The following is a 15,701-nucleotide window of genomic DNA, read 5'->3' on the forward strand; positions in this document are numbered from 1 at the left end:
ATTATTTATTACATAGTTCTCTTTATTTTCATTATTTAGCAAACATCTCCCGTATTTTCTTAGTATTTCATTACTGTCACTGTGTACCGGTCATCGGTTATATGTGGATATGGTTTAGGGGTTTATTTGTTAATAAATAATTCTTAGTTTTTTTCAAGGTTTAGTTAATAGTTTTCAGTTTTTTCAGGGTTCAGTGTATGGTTTTCAGTGTTATATATTAATTTTGTGTTCAGTCTCTAGTTTTTAGCCCCATATGGTTAGTTTCAATGACATCAATGTTTCATCAATCATTAGTTTTGATATTTTGGTTTAGTTCTTAGCATGTGTTTTTAGATTTTCAGTTTAATATAAGTCATCAGTTAAGTTTTAGTCTTTAAACAGGGAGTGACATCATTTGTTTAGTGTTCATAGGTTTTCCGTCATGTTTCCGTTTTCAATCATAGTTATTTCTGTAAGTAGTTTCAAACTTAGGTGTCATTTTTTCAGTTCCGTCAGTTAGTTTCATTCTTCATTAGTTTCTTCATTTCTTAGTCTCAGTTACTAATACTTAGTCTATAGACAGGGAGTGACATCATTTGCTTAGTGTCCATAGGTTTTCTGTCATGTTTCAGTTTTCAATCATGTAGTTATTTTTGTAAGTAGTTTTACAGTTAGATGTCATTTTTTTCGAGTTCCTACGGTTAGTTTTATTCTTCATTAGTTTCTTCATTTCTTAGTCTCAGTTATCAGTTCTTAGTCTCAGTTATCAGTTCTTAGTCTTCAAAGTTAGTTCTCAGTACCCTTCTAAGGATCAATAGCTTTCAGTTATTAGTCTTCATTAACCCTAAGGATCGACATTTGTGTGCTTATGTTGCTACGAGTTCTCAGTTTTTGTATCTTCTGCGCATCTATCAGAGCTCCCAACATATAGTAAGCAAGGCCTCTGTTATAGCAGCGGGCGCGTTAGCTAATGCTTGTAAGCACGACTTCTATTAGCAGCAGACGGGGACTGATGATTTTAGACTAATTGAAATCTAGACAGATGGTAGCACGACAATGGACAAAAAAACAACCTAAGCCCAAATAGGAATCAGACGCATATTTGTTAGGCACTCCCTATTGATATCATCATGAACGACTTTGCATCTAGAAAGTTAGAACAAAAAATTGAAGGTAATATATAAGGGGCCCTGGTTATTGTTTCATCCCAGCCCCTCGAAATCTCAGGACCGGTGGTGAGCAAAACCAAATTTATTCTTCCTTATAGCCGGATATGGGATCGGTTAGAGTTGGCGTTTGGGAGGTTAATTGTAGGCGCGTCCATCTACATCTGTAAATCTGACTCTGACGGGCAGAATCCATTCAGGATTCAAATCACAAGTACGAGTATTAAACAGGTTACTTAAGATCCAATTTGGCTCTTAGTACTCCCTCCATCCCATCATATAAGAGCATTTTTGACAGTACATTGATAATAGTAATTGTTATAAATTTGACGGGCAGAATCCATCCATCCATTACTAGAAATCTGACATTCAGGATTCGAATCACAAGTACGAGTATTCAACATGTTACTGAAGATCAAATTTGGCTCTTATGTAGTTGTTGGCTTATCTTAAATTGTAAGATGTTTTTTAACATTTGTGTTGTGTGCAAAAAACATTTTAAATCATGAGACGGAGGGATTAGCCTTGACCGTACATAGGCGCATCCATCTTTGACCGGCAGAATCCAAACTCACAAGTATGAATATTCAGATAGTTATTGAAGCTTTTGGACGACCGCTAAACAGTAGTACCGCATACAGTGTTGACTCACTACTGAGTAGTCAACTCCGTGGACTCGGCATGCCCATGGCCGTCTTCCTTCTCCACGCCATCGCCACCACCGAAGAGCTTCTCGGTGTCCTCCAGGCCCCGGCCCCTCGTCTCCGGCAGGAAGCAGAACATGAACACCCACCCGGCGGCAGCTATGCTGGCGTAGAGGTAGAAGTTCCCGGCGAGCGTGATCTTGTGGGAGAGTGAGTAGAAGGACATGGTGATGGCTCCGCTCATGATCCGGTTCATCGCCGTGCCGAGCGCGCACCCCTGCGCTCGCAGCCGCAGCGGGAAGATCTCCGAGCTGTACACCCACGCGATGGGCCCCATCCCGATCGAGAACGACGCCACGAACATCAGCACCGACGCGATGCTCACCCCCGACAGCGCCGTCGCCCCGTCCGCCGGTGAGGCCCGCTGCGCGATCACGTGGAGCGTCGACGCCAGCGTCACGAGCGACACAACCATCCCGCCGGCGCTGGTGAGGAGCAGCGGCCTCCGGCCGACGCGGTCGAGGAGGAACGTGGCCACGAGGATGAAGAGCGTCTTGGTCGCGCCCACCGAGATGGTGGCTCCGAGTGTGTTGGCGTCGGACTTGATGCCGGCCTTCTCGAACACCCGTGGGCTGTACAGCACCACGGAGTCGATGCCGGAGGCTTGCTGGAAGAACTGGAGGCCGAGGCAGGCGATCAGGATGCGGCGCACGGGAGGCGTCGGGTGGAGCAGCAGGTCCCTCAGGACGCCCTCGCCGTGGGTGCCCTTGTTCTTGCGGACGATGGCGAGCAACTCGTCGTTATTGTCGTCGGCGATCCCTTCGGGGATGCCGACGGCGCTCTTGATGTCGGCGAGCCGCTCCACGGCCTCCTCAGGGGAGTCGGAGGTCTTCTCGAGCACGCGGCGCGCGTCGCCGATGCGCCCCTGCATGACGAGCCACCGCGGCGACTCTGGCATGGCGAGGACGCCGACGGCGAGGAAGACCGGCGGCACGGCGCCCGCGAGGAACATGGCGCGCCAGCTGAGGTGCACGGGCAGGCCGTGGAAGGCGTAGTTGGAGATGTACCCGAGGAGCACCCCGGTGTTGATGAACACCTCAGGGAAGGACGTGAGCAGGCCGCGGGCGGAGGTGGGGGCGACCTCGGCCGTGTACACCGGCGCAATCATGAGCGCGTAGCCGACGCCGACGCCGGCGACGAAGCGGCCGAGCATGAGGACCGCGTAGCTCGGGGCGAGACCCATGATGAGGGCTCCCGCGAAGAAGATGACCGACGCGAGGACCATGGTGTACCGCCGGCCGATCCAGTCGGACGTGCGGCCCGCCGCGAGCGAGCCGACGAGCGAGAAGATGTTGATGATGCCGGCGAGGACCTCGATCTGCGCGTCCGTGATCTTCAGGTCCCTCTTCATGAATATCTGCGCGCCGCTCATCACCGAGACATCTGCTCCATCGCGCCGCGCGCGCACGCACAAACACAAGAATGTTAGTAGCTGCACATACGCGCGTATCACAGGATACGAAAGCTAGTGAGAGGTGCACGAACCATAGCCGAGGAGGATGGAGTTCATGGAGGCGAGAATGGCGCAGGCGAGGGCGTACTTGTTGAGGGGCGCGCGTTTCGCCGGCGCCTCGGCGGCGGGGATGTCGGCGGCCACGTCCTTCGACATGGTGAAACCGGGGAGGAAGTTTGTCTGCGAAGTGGCTCTCGGCACACTCGACGTGTCCTGCTCCTGCCCGAGCCCGCACTGCTGCCTTCGCACGCTCTAAATACTGGTCTTCGTCCTCAAATTAATAGTGCCCGGGGCGTTGCTATCGTATGAGAAAAATGGCGCGCGAATCTGCGAGATAGTCTTGCAGGCGATCGGCGCCCTGTTTTCATGTGGAGCCAGACGACTCAAGCTAACACTGACATGAGCTGCGGCCTGCATCTGCATGCATGCATGGCTCTCAAATGGAGAAATGTCTTTAATTTTCCACGTATGTATCGCTGAATTTGTGTTCTATTGTGAATTTGTGTTCTATTGTGATCGGAGTTTGAAAAACGTAGATTTGGTGTGTTGTAGGAGTAATAGCCAATTTGTGTCGTTTTCAGTAGAGAAAGATGCTACTGTCCGGGTTAATATATGTTCCAGCGTGCTGCAATTTCCCACCGATAGCGTCGAGATGACAACGATCCTAGAATGTCCAAAAACCGCTACTCCTTTGTTTATCTACACCCGCAATAAGTTCAGAGCTAAGCACTTCTTTTAGTACAGAGCAAGCACATTTGTTCGTGTTGTATACTCCCTCCGTCCCAAATTAGCTGGCGCTGATTTAGACAACTTTATACTAAATCAACTACACTTATTTTTGATGGATGGAGTATATGAGTATGACGTGTAACAAACTGGTAAACCGGCCAACAAATGCTTTATTTGGCTAATAGTTTGCTCGTGGCTATTCTAAATTCACTATATTCTCACTAATTATATATCCCTCTGTTCCACGAATAGATTTATGGAACGGAGGGAGTATTCATCACTGTTGACCCCTTTTTGGGAAAAAAAAACTTTCAATTTATTCATCAAAGCTAATGGCAGTACAAACAACAAAAATGAAGCAATAAAAATTACATCACCACTGACCTTTAGTGGGTATACATATTCATGGTTTTGTTCGAAGAGACTGTCCCAGTGACATTTCCAATACAACACCTTTCTATTTCTGCTCTAGTTGGCATGTGTCTTATAATTTTCTCCAGAAGTCTTATTTTCCAAAAAATCCAACATATAAGTGTTCCTATAATTTGTAATGGTCAATTATTTGTAAGTTCGACCATCTAACTTCAATAACCTATAATTCATATTACTCCCTCTACTGGTACTAGAATTATCACAAAAAATGTTTTTTAATATTCTAATTTTTTTATCAAGTAGTGGTGGTCGCGGTCCGAGCCTTGTGTGCCTTCAAAAGACAAAGATGGAGGTTGTAACAAGTGAGATTGTCAAGCAATGCTTGGGAAATAAATTTGAGGGGTTTTATCATCTGCGACAGTCGGAACACGTGGGGCGTGTTGATTGCGTGGGACCCTCGGTCGTCACGGTGTCTAATCCGCATACTACGAAGAACACGCTTACTGCCCTAGTTCAGCCCTTGGGGGCTACGGACCAAAATATGACACAGAAAAGATTGCGTTCTTGCAAGTGCTAGTGGACATTCACGAGTTGCACGCCGGCCCGTGGTGTGTGGTAGGGGTTTTAAACCTGTTGGTAAACCCGGAGGATAAGAGCAACGACACCATCAACCGTAGGATGATCTCTTGCTTCCGATCGAAGCTAAACCGCTTGGAATTGAAGGAGGTGTACCTAAATAGGTGTAGGTACACTTGGTCCAATGAGAGAGCTTGTGCTACGTTGGAGAAGATTGACCATGTTTTTGTGACTACATCTTGGGAGGATCTCTATCCCTCTTGCTTGCTTACGGCATTGGGAACCGCTGTCTCGGACCACTACCCACTGTTGATGGACTTACACGCGGATTTTCAGTTTGCCAAGCGATTCAAATTTGAGGCCTTTTGGCCCAAGGCGCCCGGGTTTCTTGAGGCAGTTCAGGAAGCGTGGACTTCTGCCCCGTCCACTGGAAACCCCTCTCTCGTGCTCAACAACAAGCTAAGGTTCACTGCCAAATGCCTGCAATGGTGGAGCAACAAGTGGATCGGCAATTTCCGCATGCAGATTGCGATGGCCATGTAAATCATCTTGAGGTTAGATGTGGCCTCGGACATCAAGAACTTGGAACCGGCTGAGCTCGAGCTTCGAAAGACTCTAAAAAGGAAGCTGTTGGGTCTCTGCTCGCTTGAAAGGACCATCGCAAGACAAAAATCGAGGCTAATGCACCTCAAGGAGGGGGCGCCAACACACGCACGGTTCTTCCACCAGCATGCCCGTCATCGGCAGCGGAAGAATGCCATTATATCCTTACGGCATGAGGGAATGTTAGTTTCTGGCCACGAGAGGATCGCGGAGTTGGTGGATGACTACTATACAAACCTGTTCGGGACCGCGGCACCCAGAGATCATGCGTTGAATCTGGATGCGCTAATGTAATTTGTACCACCGCCAAGTGGGCTGGGTTCTTCACCCCTTCCTTCTATAATATATGATACGCACGCTGTGCGTATTCGAGATTTTTATTTATTTAACATGTTTGTCGATCAATTCATGATCAGAATTCCCTCTTTAAAACTATCTCGATGTTCGAAAGGCCTTGCATTTCAAATCGAAGGTAGTGCTCAATATTAGTCTGTACTAAAAGTTATTTGATTGTTGACCCCTAGACGTTCTAACTTCTATGTCGTCCCACCACCCGTGTGTATCGTGAGTTCGTGACACTAGTCGTCCTTATATAGTTTCAACCTTAGCTCGGTTTTTTTGTCTCTTTCTCTGCTCCCCCCCCCCCCCCACCCAAATCTTTCATCCTCTATGCAATGGCCACTGAGGAGAGCAATGTATCAGCGATGAGATTACACGAAAACATAAAAATATCATCTCAGGCGGCTCGGAATGCTGAGTGTTGAGGTGTGAATATGTTGTAAGCAAAAGGATGGTGGTGACCCAAGGGGCCTTCACATTCTGGCAAAGAGTTGACTGGAATATGCCTTTTGCAGATGACTTGTAGAAGATCCACATGGAATACTCCATGATGCAGTTAATTCTAGATTCAAATCCTCCTACGATAGTTGGTAACGTAGTTGGTTTTCCATTTACAAATCACATCTGATGGCTCTATCATAGTCAGCTTTAAGCATCACCGAGCCGTGGGCTCCTTCTGTCATGAGCCCCAGGCGGTCTTCACTGTACATCTCCTCTTCGCCATTGTCGATGTGGGTGTGGTGTCCATTGGCAGACATCTCTTTCTTGAAGCGGGTGTACTGTGGTGGTCGCAAAATCAATCCCCAAGATGATGAGAGAATGTGAAGTGGTGTGTGTATATAAAGTGACTAGAATAGAACAACCTTCTAAAGGAAATAAGCCGTAGAGGCAATAATAAAGTTGTTAGGTATATTTCCTTATATCATGATAAATGTTTATTATTCATGCTAGAATTGTATTAACCAAAAACTTAATACATGTGTGAATACATAGACAAAACAGAGTGTCCCTAGTATGCCTCTACTTGACTAGCTCGTTGATAAAAAATGGTTATGTTTCCTGACCATAGACATGTGTTGTCATTTGATGAACGTGTGATGGACAAGACCCATCCGTTAGCTTAGCATTATGATCATTTAGTTTATTGCTATTGCTTTCTTCATGACTTATACATGTTCCTCTGACTATGAGATTATGCAACTCCCGAATACCGGAGGAACACCTTGTGTGCTATCAAACGTCACAACGTAACTGGGTGATTATAAAGATGCTCTACAGGTGTCTCCAAAGGTGTTTGTTTGGTTGGCATAGATCAAGATTAGGATTTGTCACTCCGTGTATCGGAGAGGTGTCTCTGGGCCTTCTCGGTAATGCACATCACTATAAGCCATGCAAGCAATGTGACTAAAGAGTTAGTTGCGGGATTATGCATTATGGAACGAGTGAAGAGACTTGCCGGTAATGAGATTGAACTAGGTATGAGGATACCGACGATTGAATCTCGGGCAAGTAACATATCGATGACAAAGGGAATAACGTATGTTGTTATGCGGTTTGACCGATAAAGATCTTTGTAGAATATGTAGGAGCCAATATGAGCATCCAGGTTCTGCTATTGGTTATTGACCGGAGATGTGTCTCGGTCATGTCTACATAGTTCTCGAACCCATAGGGTCCGCACGCTTAAGGTTCGATGACGATTTGTATTATGAGTTATGTGTTTTGGTGACCGAAGTTTGTTCGGAGTCCCGGATGAGATCACGAACATGACGAGGAGTCTCGAAATGGTCGAGAGGTAAAGATTCATATATTGGAAGGTAGTATTCGGACATCGTAATGGTTCTGAGTGATTCGGGTATTTTTCGGAGTACTGGGGAGTTAGGGGAATTCACCGGGAGAAGTAATGGGCCTTATTGGGCCATACGGGAAAAGAGGAGGCAGGCCAAAGGGGAGGTGGCGCCCCCCCATGGGTCCGAATTAGACTAGGGGAAGGGGGCGACGCCCCCCTTGCCCTTTACTACTTCCTTTCTCTTTCCCACTTTCCTTCTCTCCTACTCCAAAAAAGAAAGGGAATCCTACTAGGACTTGGAAGTCCTAGTAGGACTCCATACTCTTGGCGCACCCCTAGGGGGGCGGCCTCTCTCCCTCCCTCCTTTATATACGTGGGCAGGGGGCACCCCAAAGACACACCAAAGTTTCTCTTAGCCGTGTGCGGTGCCCCCCTCCACAGTTACACACCTCGGTCATATCGTCGTAGTGCTTAGGCGAAGCCCTGCGCGAGTAACATCATCATCACCGTCGCCACGCCGTCGTGCTGACAAAACTCTCCCTCAGCCTCAACTAGATCAAGAGCTTGAGGGACGTCATCGAGCTGAACGTGTGCTGAACGCGGAGGTGCCGTACGTTCGGTGCTTGGATCGGTTGGATTGCGAAGACGTTCGACTACATCAACCGCGTTACTAAACGCTTCCGCTTTCGGTCTACGAGGGTACGTGGACACACTCTCCCCGCTCGTTGCTATGCTTCTCCTAGATAGATCTTGCGTGATTGTAGGAATTTTTTTGAATTACTACGTTCCCCAACAGTGGCATCCGAGCCAGGTCTATGCGTAGATATTATATGCACGAGTAGAACACAAAGAGTTGTGGGTGATAATAGTCATACTGCTTACTAGCAACGTCTTACTTTGATTCGGCGGTATTGTTGGATGAAGCGGCCCGGACCGACATTACATGACCGCGTTCATGAGACTGGTTCTACCGACATGCTTCACACACAGGTGGCTAACGGGTGTGAGTTTCTCCAACTTTAGTTGAATCAAGTTTGACTACGCCCGGTGCTTGTTGAAGGTTAAAACAACACACTTGACGAAAAATCATTGTGGTTTTGATCCGTAGGTAAGAACAGTTCTTGCTTGAAGCCCACAGCAACCACGTAAAACTTGCAATTACAAAGTAGAGGACGTCTAACTTGTTTTTGCAGGGCATGTTGTGATGTGATATGGTCAAGACGTGATGAGATATAAATTGTTGTATGAGATGATCATGTTTTGTAAAAGTTATCGGCAACTGGCAGGAGCCTTATGGTTGTCGCTTTTATTGTATGAAATGCAATCGCCATGTAATTGCTTTACTTTATCACTAAGCAGTAGCGATAGTCGTGGAAGCAATAGTTGGCGAGACGACAATGATGTTACGATGGAGATCAAGGTGTCAAGCCGGTGACGATGGTGATCATGACGGTGCTTTGGAGATGGAGATCAAAGGCACAAGATGATGATGGCCATATCATATCACTTATTTTGATTGCATGTGATGTTTATCATTTATGCATCTTATTTTGCTTAGTACGGCGGTAGCATTATAAGATGATCTCTCACTAAATTTCAAGGTACAAGTGTTCTCCATGAGTATGCACCGTTGCTACAGTTCGTCGTGCCGAGACACCACGTGATGATCGGGTGTGATAAGCTCTACGTTCACATACAACGGGTGCAAGCCAGTTTTTGCACACGCAGAATACTCGGGTTAAACTTGACGAGCCTAGCATATGCAAATATGGCCTCGAAACACTGAGACCGAAAGGTCGAACGTGAATAATATAGTAGATATGATCAACATAGTGATGTTCACCATTGAAAACTACTCCATCTCACGTGATGATCGGACATGGTTTAGTTGATTTGGATCATGTGATCATTTAGATGACTAGAGGGATGTCTATCTAACTGGGAGTTCTTAAGTAATATGATTAATTGAACTTTAATTTATCATGAACTTAGTCTTGATAGTATTTGCAAATTATGTTGTAGATCAATAGCTCGCGATATAGCTCCCCATTTATTTTTTGATATGTTCCTAGAGAAAAATAAGTTGAAAGATGATAGTAGCAATGATGCGGACTTGGTCCGTGAGCTGAGGATTATCCTCATTGCTGCACAGAAGAATTATGTCCTTGATGCACCGCTAGGTGACAGACCTATTGCAGGAGCAGATGCAGACGTTATGAACGTTTGACAAAGCTCGGTATGATGACTACTTGATAGTTTAGTGCACCATGCTTTACGGCTTAAAATTAAACGGGACTTCAAAAACGTTTTGAACGTCATGGAGCATATAAGATGTTCCAAGAGCTGGAATTGGTATTTCAGACTCATGCCCATGTCGAGAGGTATGAGACCTCTGACAGAACTTTGCCTACAAGATGGAGGAGAATAGCTCAACCAGTGAGCATGTGCTCAAATTGTCTGGGTACTACAAATCTCTTAAATCAAATGGGAGTTAATCTTCCAGATAAGATAGTGATTGGCAGAGTTCTCTAGTCACTATCACCAAGTTACTGGAACTTCGTGATGAACTATAATATGAAAGGGATGACGGAAACGATTCCTGAGCTCTTCGTGATGCTGAAATCAACGAAGGTAGAAATCAAGAAAGAGCATCAATTTTTGATGGTTAACAAGACCACTAGTTTCAAGAAAAAGGGCAAGGGAAAGAGAGGGAACTTCAAGAAGAATGGAAAGCAAGTTTCCACTCCCATGAAGAAGCCCAAAGCTAGACCTAAGCCTGAAACTGAGTGCTTCTACTGCAAAGGGAATGGTCACTGGAAGCGGAACTACCCCAAATACTTGGAGGATAAGAAGGATGGTAAAGTGAACAAAGGTATATTTGATATATAGATTATTGATGTGTACTTTACTAGTGTTCATATATAGCAAACCCTTGGTATTTAGTTCAGTTGCTAAGATTAGTAACTCAAAACGGGAGTTGCAGAATGAACATAGACTAGTTAATGATGAAGTGACGATGTGTGTTGGAAATGATTCCAAGATTGATAAGATCACCATCGCATACTCCCTCTACCTTCGGGATTAGTATTGGAACTAAATAAATGTTATTTGGTGTTTGTGTTGAGCATGAATATGATTGGATCATGTTTATTGGGATACGGCTATTCATTTAAGTCAGAGAATAATTGTTGTTCTGTTTACATGAATAAAACCTTCTATGGTCTTACATTCAATGTAAATGGTTTACTGAATCTCGATCGCAGTGATACACATAATATTGATGCCAAAAGATGCAAAGTTGATAATGACAGTGCAACATATTTGTGGCACTGCCGTTTAGGTCATATTGGTGTAAAGCGCATGAAGAAACTCCATGTAGATGGACTTTTGGAATCACTTGATTATGAATAAATTGATGCTTGCGAACCATGCCTCATGGGCAAGATGACTAAGACTCCGTTCTCCGTAACAATGGAGCGAGCTACTGACTTATTGGAAATAATACATACTGATGTATGCGGTCCAATGAGTGTTGAGGCTCGCGGCGGGTATCGTTATTTTCTGACCTTCACAGATGATTTGAGCAGATATGGGAATATCTACTTAATGAAACACAAGTCTGAAACATTTGAAAAGTTCAAAGAATTTTAGAGTGAAGTGGAGAATCATCGTAACAAGAAAATAAAGTTTCTACGATCTGATCGCGGAGGCGAATATTTGAGTTACGAGTTTGGCCTTCATTTAAAAACAATGTGGAATAGTTTCACAACTCACGCCACCTGGAACACCACAGCGTAATGGTGTGTTCAAACGTCGTTACCGTACTTTATTAGATATGGTGCGATCTATGATATCTCCTACCGATTTACCACTATCATTTTGGGGTTATGCATTAGAGCCAGCTGCATTCACGTTAAATAGGGCACCATCTAAATCCGTTGAGATGACACCGTATGAACTGTGGTTTGGCAAGAAACCTAAGCTGTCGTTTCTTAAAGTTTGGGGTTGTGATTCTTATGTGAAAAGGCTTTGGCCTGATAAGCTCGAACCCAAATCGGAGAAGTGCGTCTTCATAGAATACCCAAAAGAGACTGTTGGGTACACCTTCTATCACAGATCCGAAGGCAAGATATTTTTTTGTTGAGAATGGATCCTTTCTAGAGATTGAGTTTCTCTCGAAAGAAGTGGGTGGGAGGAAAGTAGAACTTGATGAGGTAATTGTACCTTCTCCCGAATTGGAAAGTAGCTCATCACAGAAATCAGTTCCAGTGATTCCTACACCAATCAGTGAGGAAGTTAATGATGATGATCATGAAACTTCAGAGCAAGTTACTACCGAACCTCGTAGGTCAACCAGAGCATGTTCTGCACCAGTGGTACGGTAATCCTGTTCTAGAAGTCATGTTACTAGACGATGACGAACCTACGAACTATGAGGAAGCGATGATAAGCCTAGATTTCGCAAAATGGTTTGAGGCCATGAAATCTGAGATGGGATCCATGTATGAGAACAAAGTATGGAGTTTGGTGGACTTGCTCGATGATCGGCAAGCCATGGAGAATAAATGGATCTTCAAGAGGAAGACAGACGTTGATGGTAGTGTTACTATCTTCAAAGCTCGAATTGTCGCAAAAGGTTTTTTGACAAGTTCAAGGTGTTGACTACGATGAGATTTTCTCACTCGTATCGATGCTTAAGTCTGTCCGGATCATGTTAGCAATTGCCGCATTTTATGAAATCTCGCAAATGGATATCAAAACTGCATTCCTTAATGGATTTATTAAAGAAGAGTTGTATATGATGCAACCAGAAGGTTTTGTCAATCCTAAAGGTGCTAACAAAATGTGCAAGCTCCAGCAATCCATCTATGGACTGGTGCAAGCATCTCGGAGTTGCAATATATGCTTTGATGAATTGATCAAAGCATATAGTTTTATACAGACTTGCGGTGAAGCCTGTATTTACAAGAACGTGAGTGGGAGCACTACAACCTTTCTAATAAGTATATGTGAATGACATATTGTTGATCGGAAATGATGTAGAAGTTTCTGGAAAGCATAAAGGAGTGTTTTAAAGGAGTTTTTCAAAGAAAGACCTCAGTGAAACTGCTTACATATTGCGCATTAAGATCTATAGAGATAGATCAAGACGCTTGATAAGATTTTTCAATGAGTACATACCTTGACAAGATTTTGAAGTAGTTCAAAAATGGAACAGGCAAAGAAGGAGTTCTTGCATGTATTGCAAGGTGTAAAGTTGAGTAAGACTCAAAACCCGACCACGGCGGAAAATAGAAAAAGAGAATGAAAGTCATTCCCTATGCCTCAGCCATGGGTTCTATAAAGTATGCTATGTTGTGTACCAAACCTATTGTGTGCGATAGTGATGCAGGAGTGGATCACTGAACAGCGGTCAAAGTTATCCTTAGAGGACTAAGGAAATATTTCTGGGTTATGGTTATGTTTCCTGACCATAGACATGTGTTGTCATTTGATGAACGGGATCACATCATTAGAGAATGATGTGATGGACAAGACCCATCCGTTAGCTTAGCATTATGATCGTTTAGTTTATTGCTATTGCTTTCTTCATGACTTATACATGTTCCTCTGACTATGAGATTATGCAACTCCCGAATACCGGAGGAACACCTTGTGTGCTATCAAACGTCACAACGTAACTGGGTGATTATAAAGATACTCTACAGGTGTCTCCGAAGGTGTTTGTTGGGTTGGCATAGATCAAGATTAGGATTTGCCACTCCGTGTATCGGAGAGGTATCTCTGGGCCCTCTCGGTAATGCACATCACTATAAGCCTTGCAAGCAATGTGACTAATGAGTTAGTTGCGGGGTGATGCATTACGGAACGAGTAAAGATACTTGCCGGTAACGAGATTGAAGTAGGTATGAGGATACCGACGATCGAATCTCGGGCAAGTAACATACCGATGACAAAGGGAATAACGTATGTTGTTATGCGGTTTGACCGATAAAGATCTTAGTAGAATATGTAGGATCCAATATGAGCATCTAGGTTCCGCTATTGGTTATTGACCGGAGATGTGTCTCGGTCATGTCTACATAGTTCTCGAACCCGTAGGGTCCGCACGCTTAACGTTCGATGACGATTTGTATTATGAGTTATGTGATTTGATGACCGAAGTTTGTTCGAAGTCCCGGATGAGATCACAGACATGACGAGGAGTCTCGAAATGGTCAAGAGGTAAAGATTCATATATTGGAACACTATATTCGGACATCAGAAAGGTTCCGAGTGATTCGGGTATTTTTCGGAGTACCGGGGAGTTACGGGAATTCACCGGGAGAAGTGATGGGCCTTATTGGGCCATACGGGAAAATAGGAGGCAGGCCAAAGGGGAGATAGCGCCCCCCCCCATGGGTCCGAATTGGGCTAGGGGAAGGGGGCGGCGCCCCCATTGCCCTTTCCTACTCCCTCTCTCTTTCCCTCTTTCCTTCTCTCCTACTCCGAAAAGGAAAGGGATTCCTACTAGGACTTGGAAGTCCTAGTAGGACTCCATACTCTTGGCGCACCCCTAGGGGGCCGGCCTCTCTCCCTCCCTCCTTTATATACGTGGGCAAGGGGCACCCCAAAGACACACCAAAGTTTCTCTTAGCCGTGTGCGGTGCCCCCCTCCGCAGTTACACACCTCGGTCATATCGTCGTAGTGCTTAGGCGAAGCCCTGCGCCGGTAACATCATCATCACTGTCGCCATGCTATCGTGCTGACGGAATTCTCCCTCGGCCTCAACTGGATCAAGAGCTCGAGGGATGTCATCGAGCTGAACGTGTGCTGAACGCGGAGGTGCCGTACGTTCGGTGCTTGGATCGGTTGGATCGCAAAGACGTTCAACTACATCAACCACATTAGTAAACGCTTCGGCTTTCGGTCTACAAGGGTACGTGGACACACTCTCCCCGCTCGTTGCTATGCTTCTCCTAGATAGATCTTGTGTGATCATAGGAATTTTTTTGAATTACTACGTTCCCCAACACCTTCTTTATCTAAATTATTGCAGGTTGCTTTCTTTGGGAACAAACTACGAAACTACCATAGGTGAATCCTGAAATGATTTGTTAACAACTGAGTGCATATGTTATGCATGACAAAAAAGGGTTGCCCCCCCCCCGCTTTATATTATAAAGCAGCGACCACATCACAGTAGCAGCAAGGTTCTGGAGACCGGACCAAACAAACACACGCACATATCACCAATGCACAAACATGACCCAAGCACAAGTACAAAGAATTCTTGCTGGGGGAATGGCACAACAATCCCCAAAATAGACCACCAAGTATCATAAGCTAATTCGGCTCCGGTGGCGGCGGAGGAAGCGACTGGACAAGCCTGGAGGCGGTGGAACGGAGCTCGGCGATCATTCTGTCGATGGAGATACGGTCGTGCCGCTTGCTAAGTGGCTCCCACAGCTATAGAAAGCCACACAATTTGTACACAGTGTCAGTCACTCGTAGAGGGATGATCTGTTCAATCACCAATTTATTATGGACATTCCATAATGTCCACAGTAGCGTCCCAACTAAAACCCAGAGGGAGGGACGCACTACGGCTGGAAAGTGTTGGGGAATGTAGCATGCAATTTTGAAAAATTCCTACGATCACGCAAGATCTATCTAGGATATGCATAGCAATGAGAGGGGGAGAGTGTGTCCACGTACCCTCATAGACTGGAAGCGGAAGCGTTAGGTTAACGCGGTTGATGTAGTCCAACGTCTTCACGATCCAACCGATATAGTACCGAACGTACGGCACCTCCGAGTTCTGCACACGTTCAGCTCGATGACATCCCTCGAACTCTTGATCCAGCAGAGGGTCGAGGGAGAGTTCCGTCAGCACGACGGTGTGGTGACGGTGATGGTGATGTGATCCGCGCAGGGCTTCGCCTAAGCACTACGACGCTATGACCGGAGGAGTAAACTGTGGAGGGGGCACCGCACACGCCTAAGAGAA

At 45.5% G+C, this 15,701-nt stretch overlaps 1 protein-coding gene across 1 annotated transcript; it reads right to left on the reverse strand.

Moving 5' to 3' along the window:
- Positions 1-1,695: 1,695 nt before the first annotated feature.
- LOC109772845 (polyol transporter 5) lies at positions 1,696-3,594 on the reverse strand. Its single transcript, XM_020331543.4, has 2 exons — positions 3,335-3,594; positions 1,696-3,232 (listed from the first exon to the last, which is right to left on the reverse strand). Exons 1-2 carry the CDS (start codon positions 3,456-3,458, stop codon positions 1,797-1,799), a joined length of 1,560 nt encoding a protein of 519 aa, XP_020187132.1. The 5' UTR covers positions 3,459-3,594; the 3' UTR covers positions 1,696-1,796.
- Between the last annotated feature and the right edge of the window lie 12,107 nt (positions 3,595-15,701).

This window comes from Aegilops tauschii, chromosome 4, assembly GCF_002575655.3.
Source record: "Aegilops tauschii subsp. strangulata cultivar AL8/78 chromosome 4, Aet v6.0, whole genome shotgun sequence".
Taxonomy (NCBI): domain Eukaryota; kingdom Viridiplantae; phylum Streptophyta; class Magnoliopsida; order Poales; family Poaceae; genus Aegilops; species Aegilops tauschii.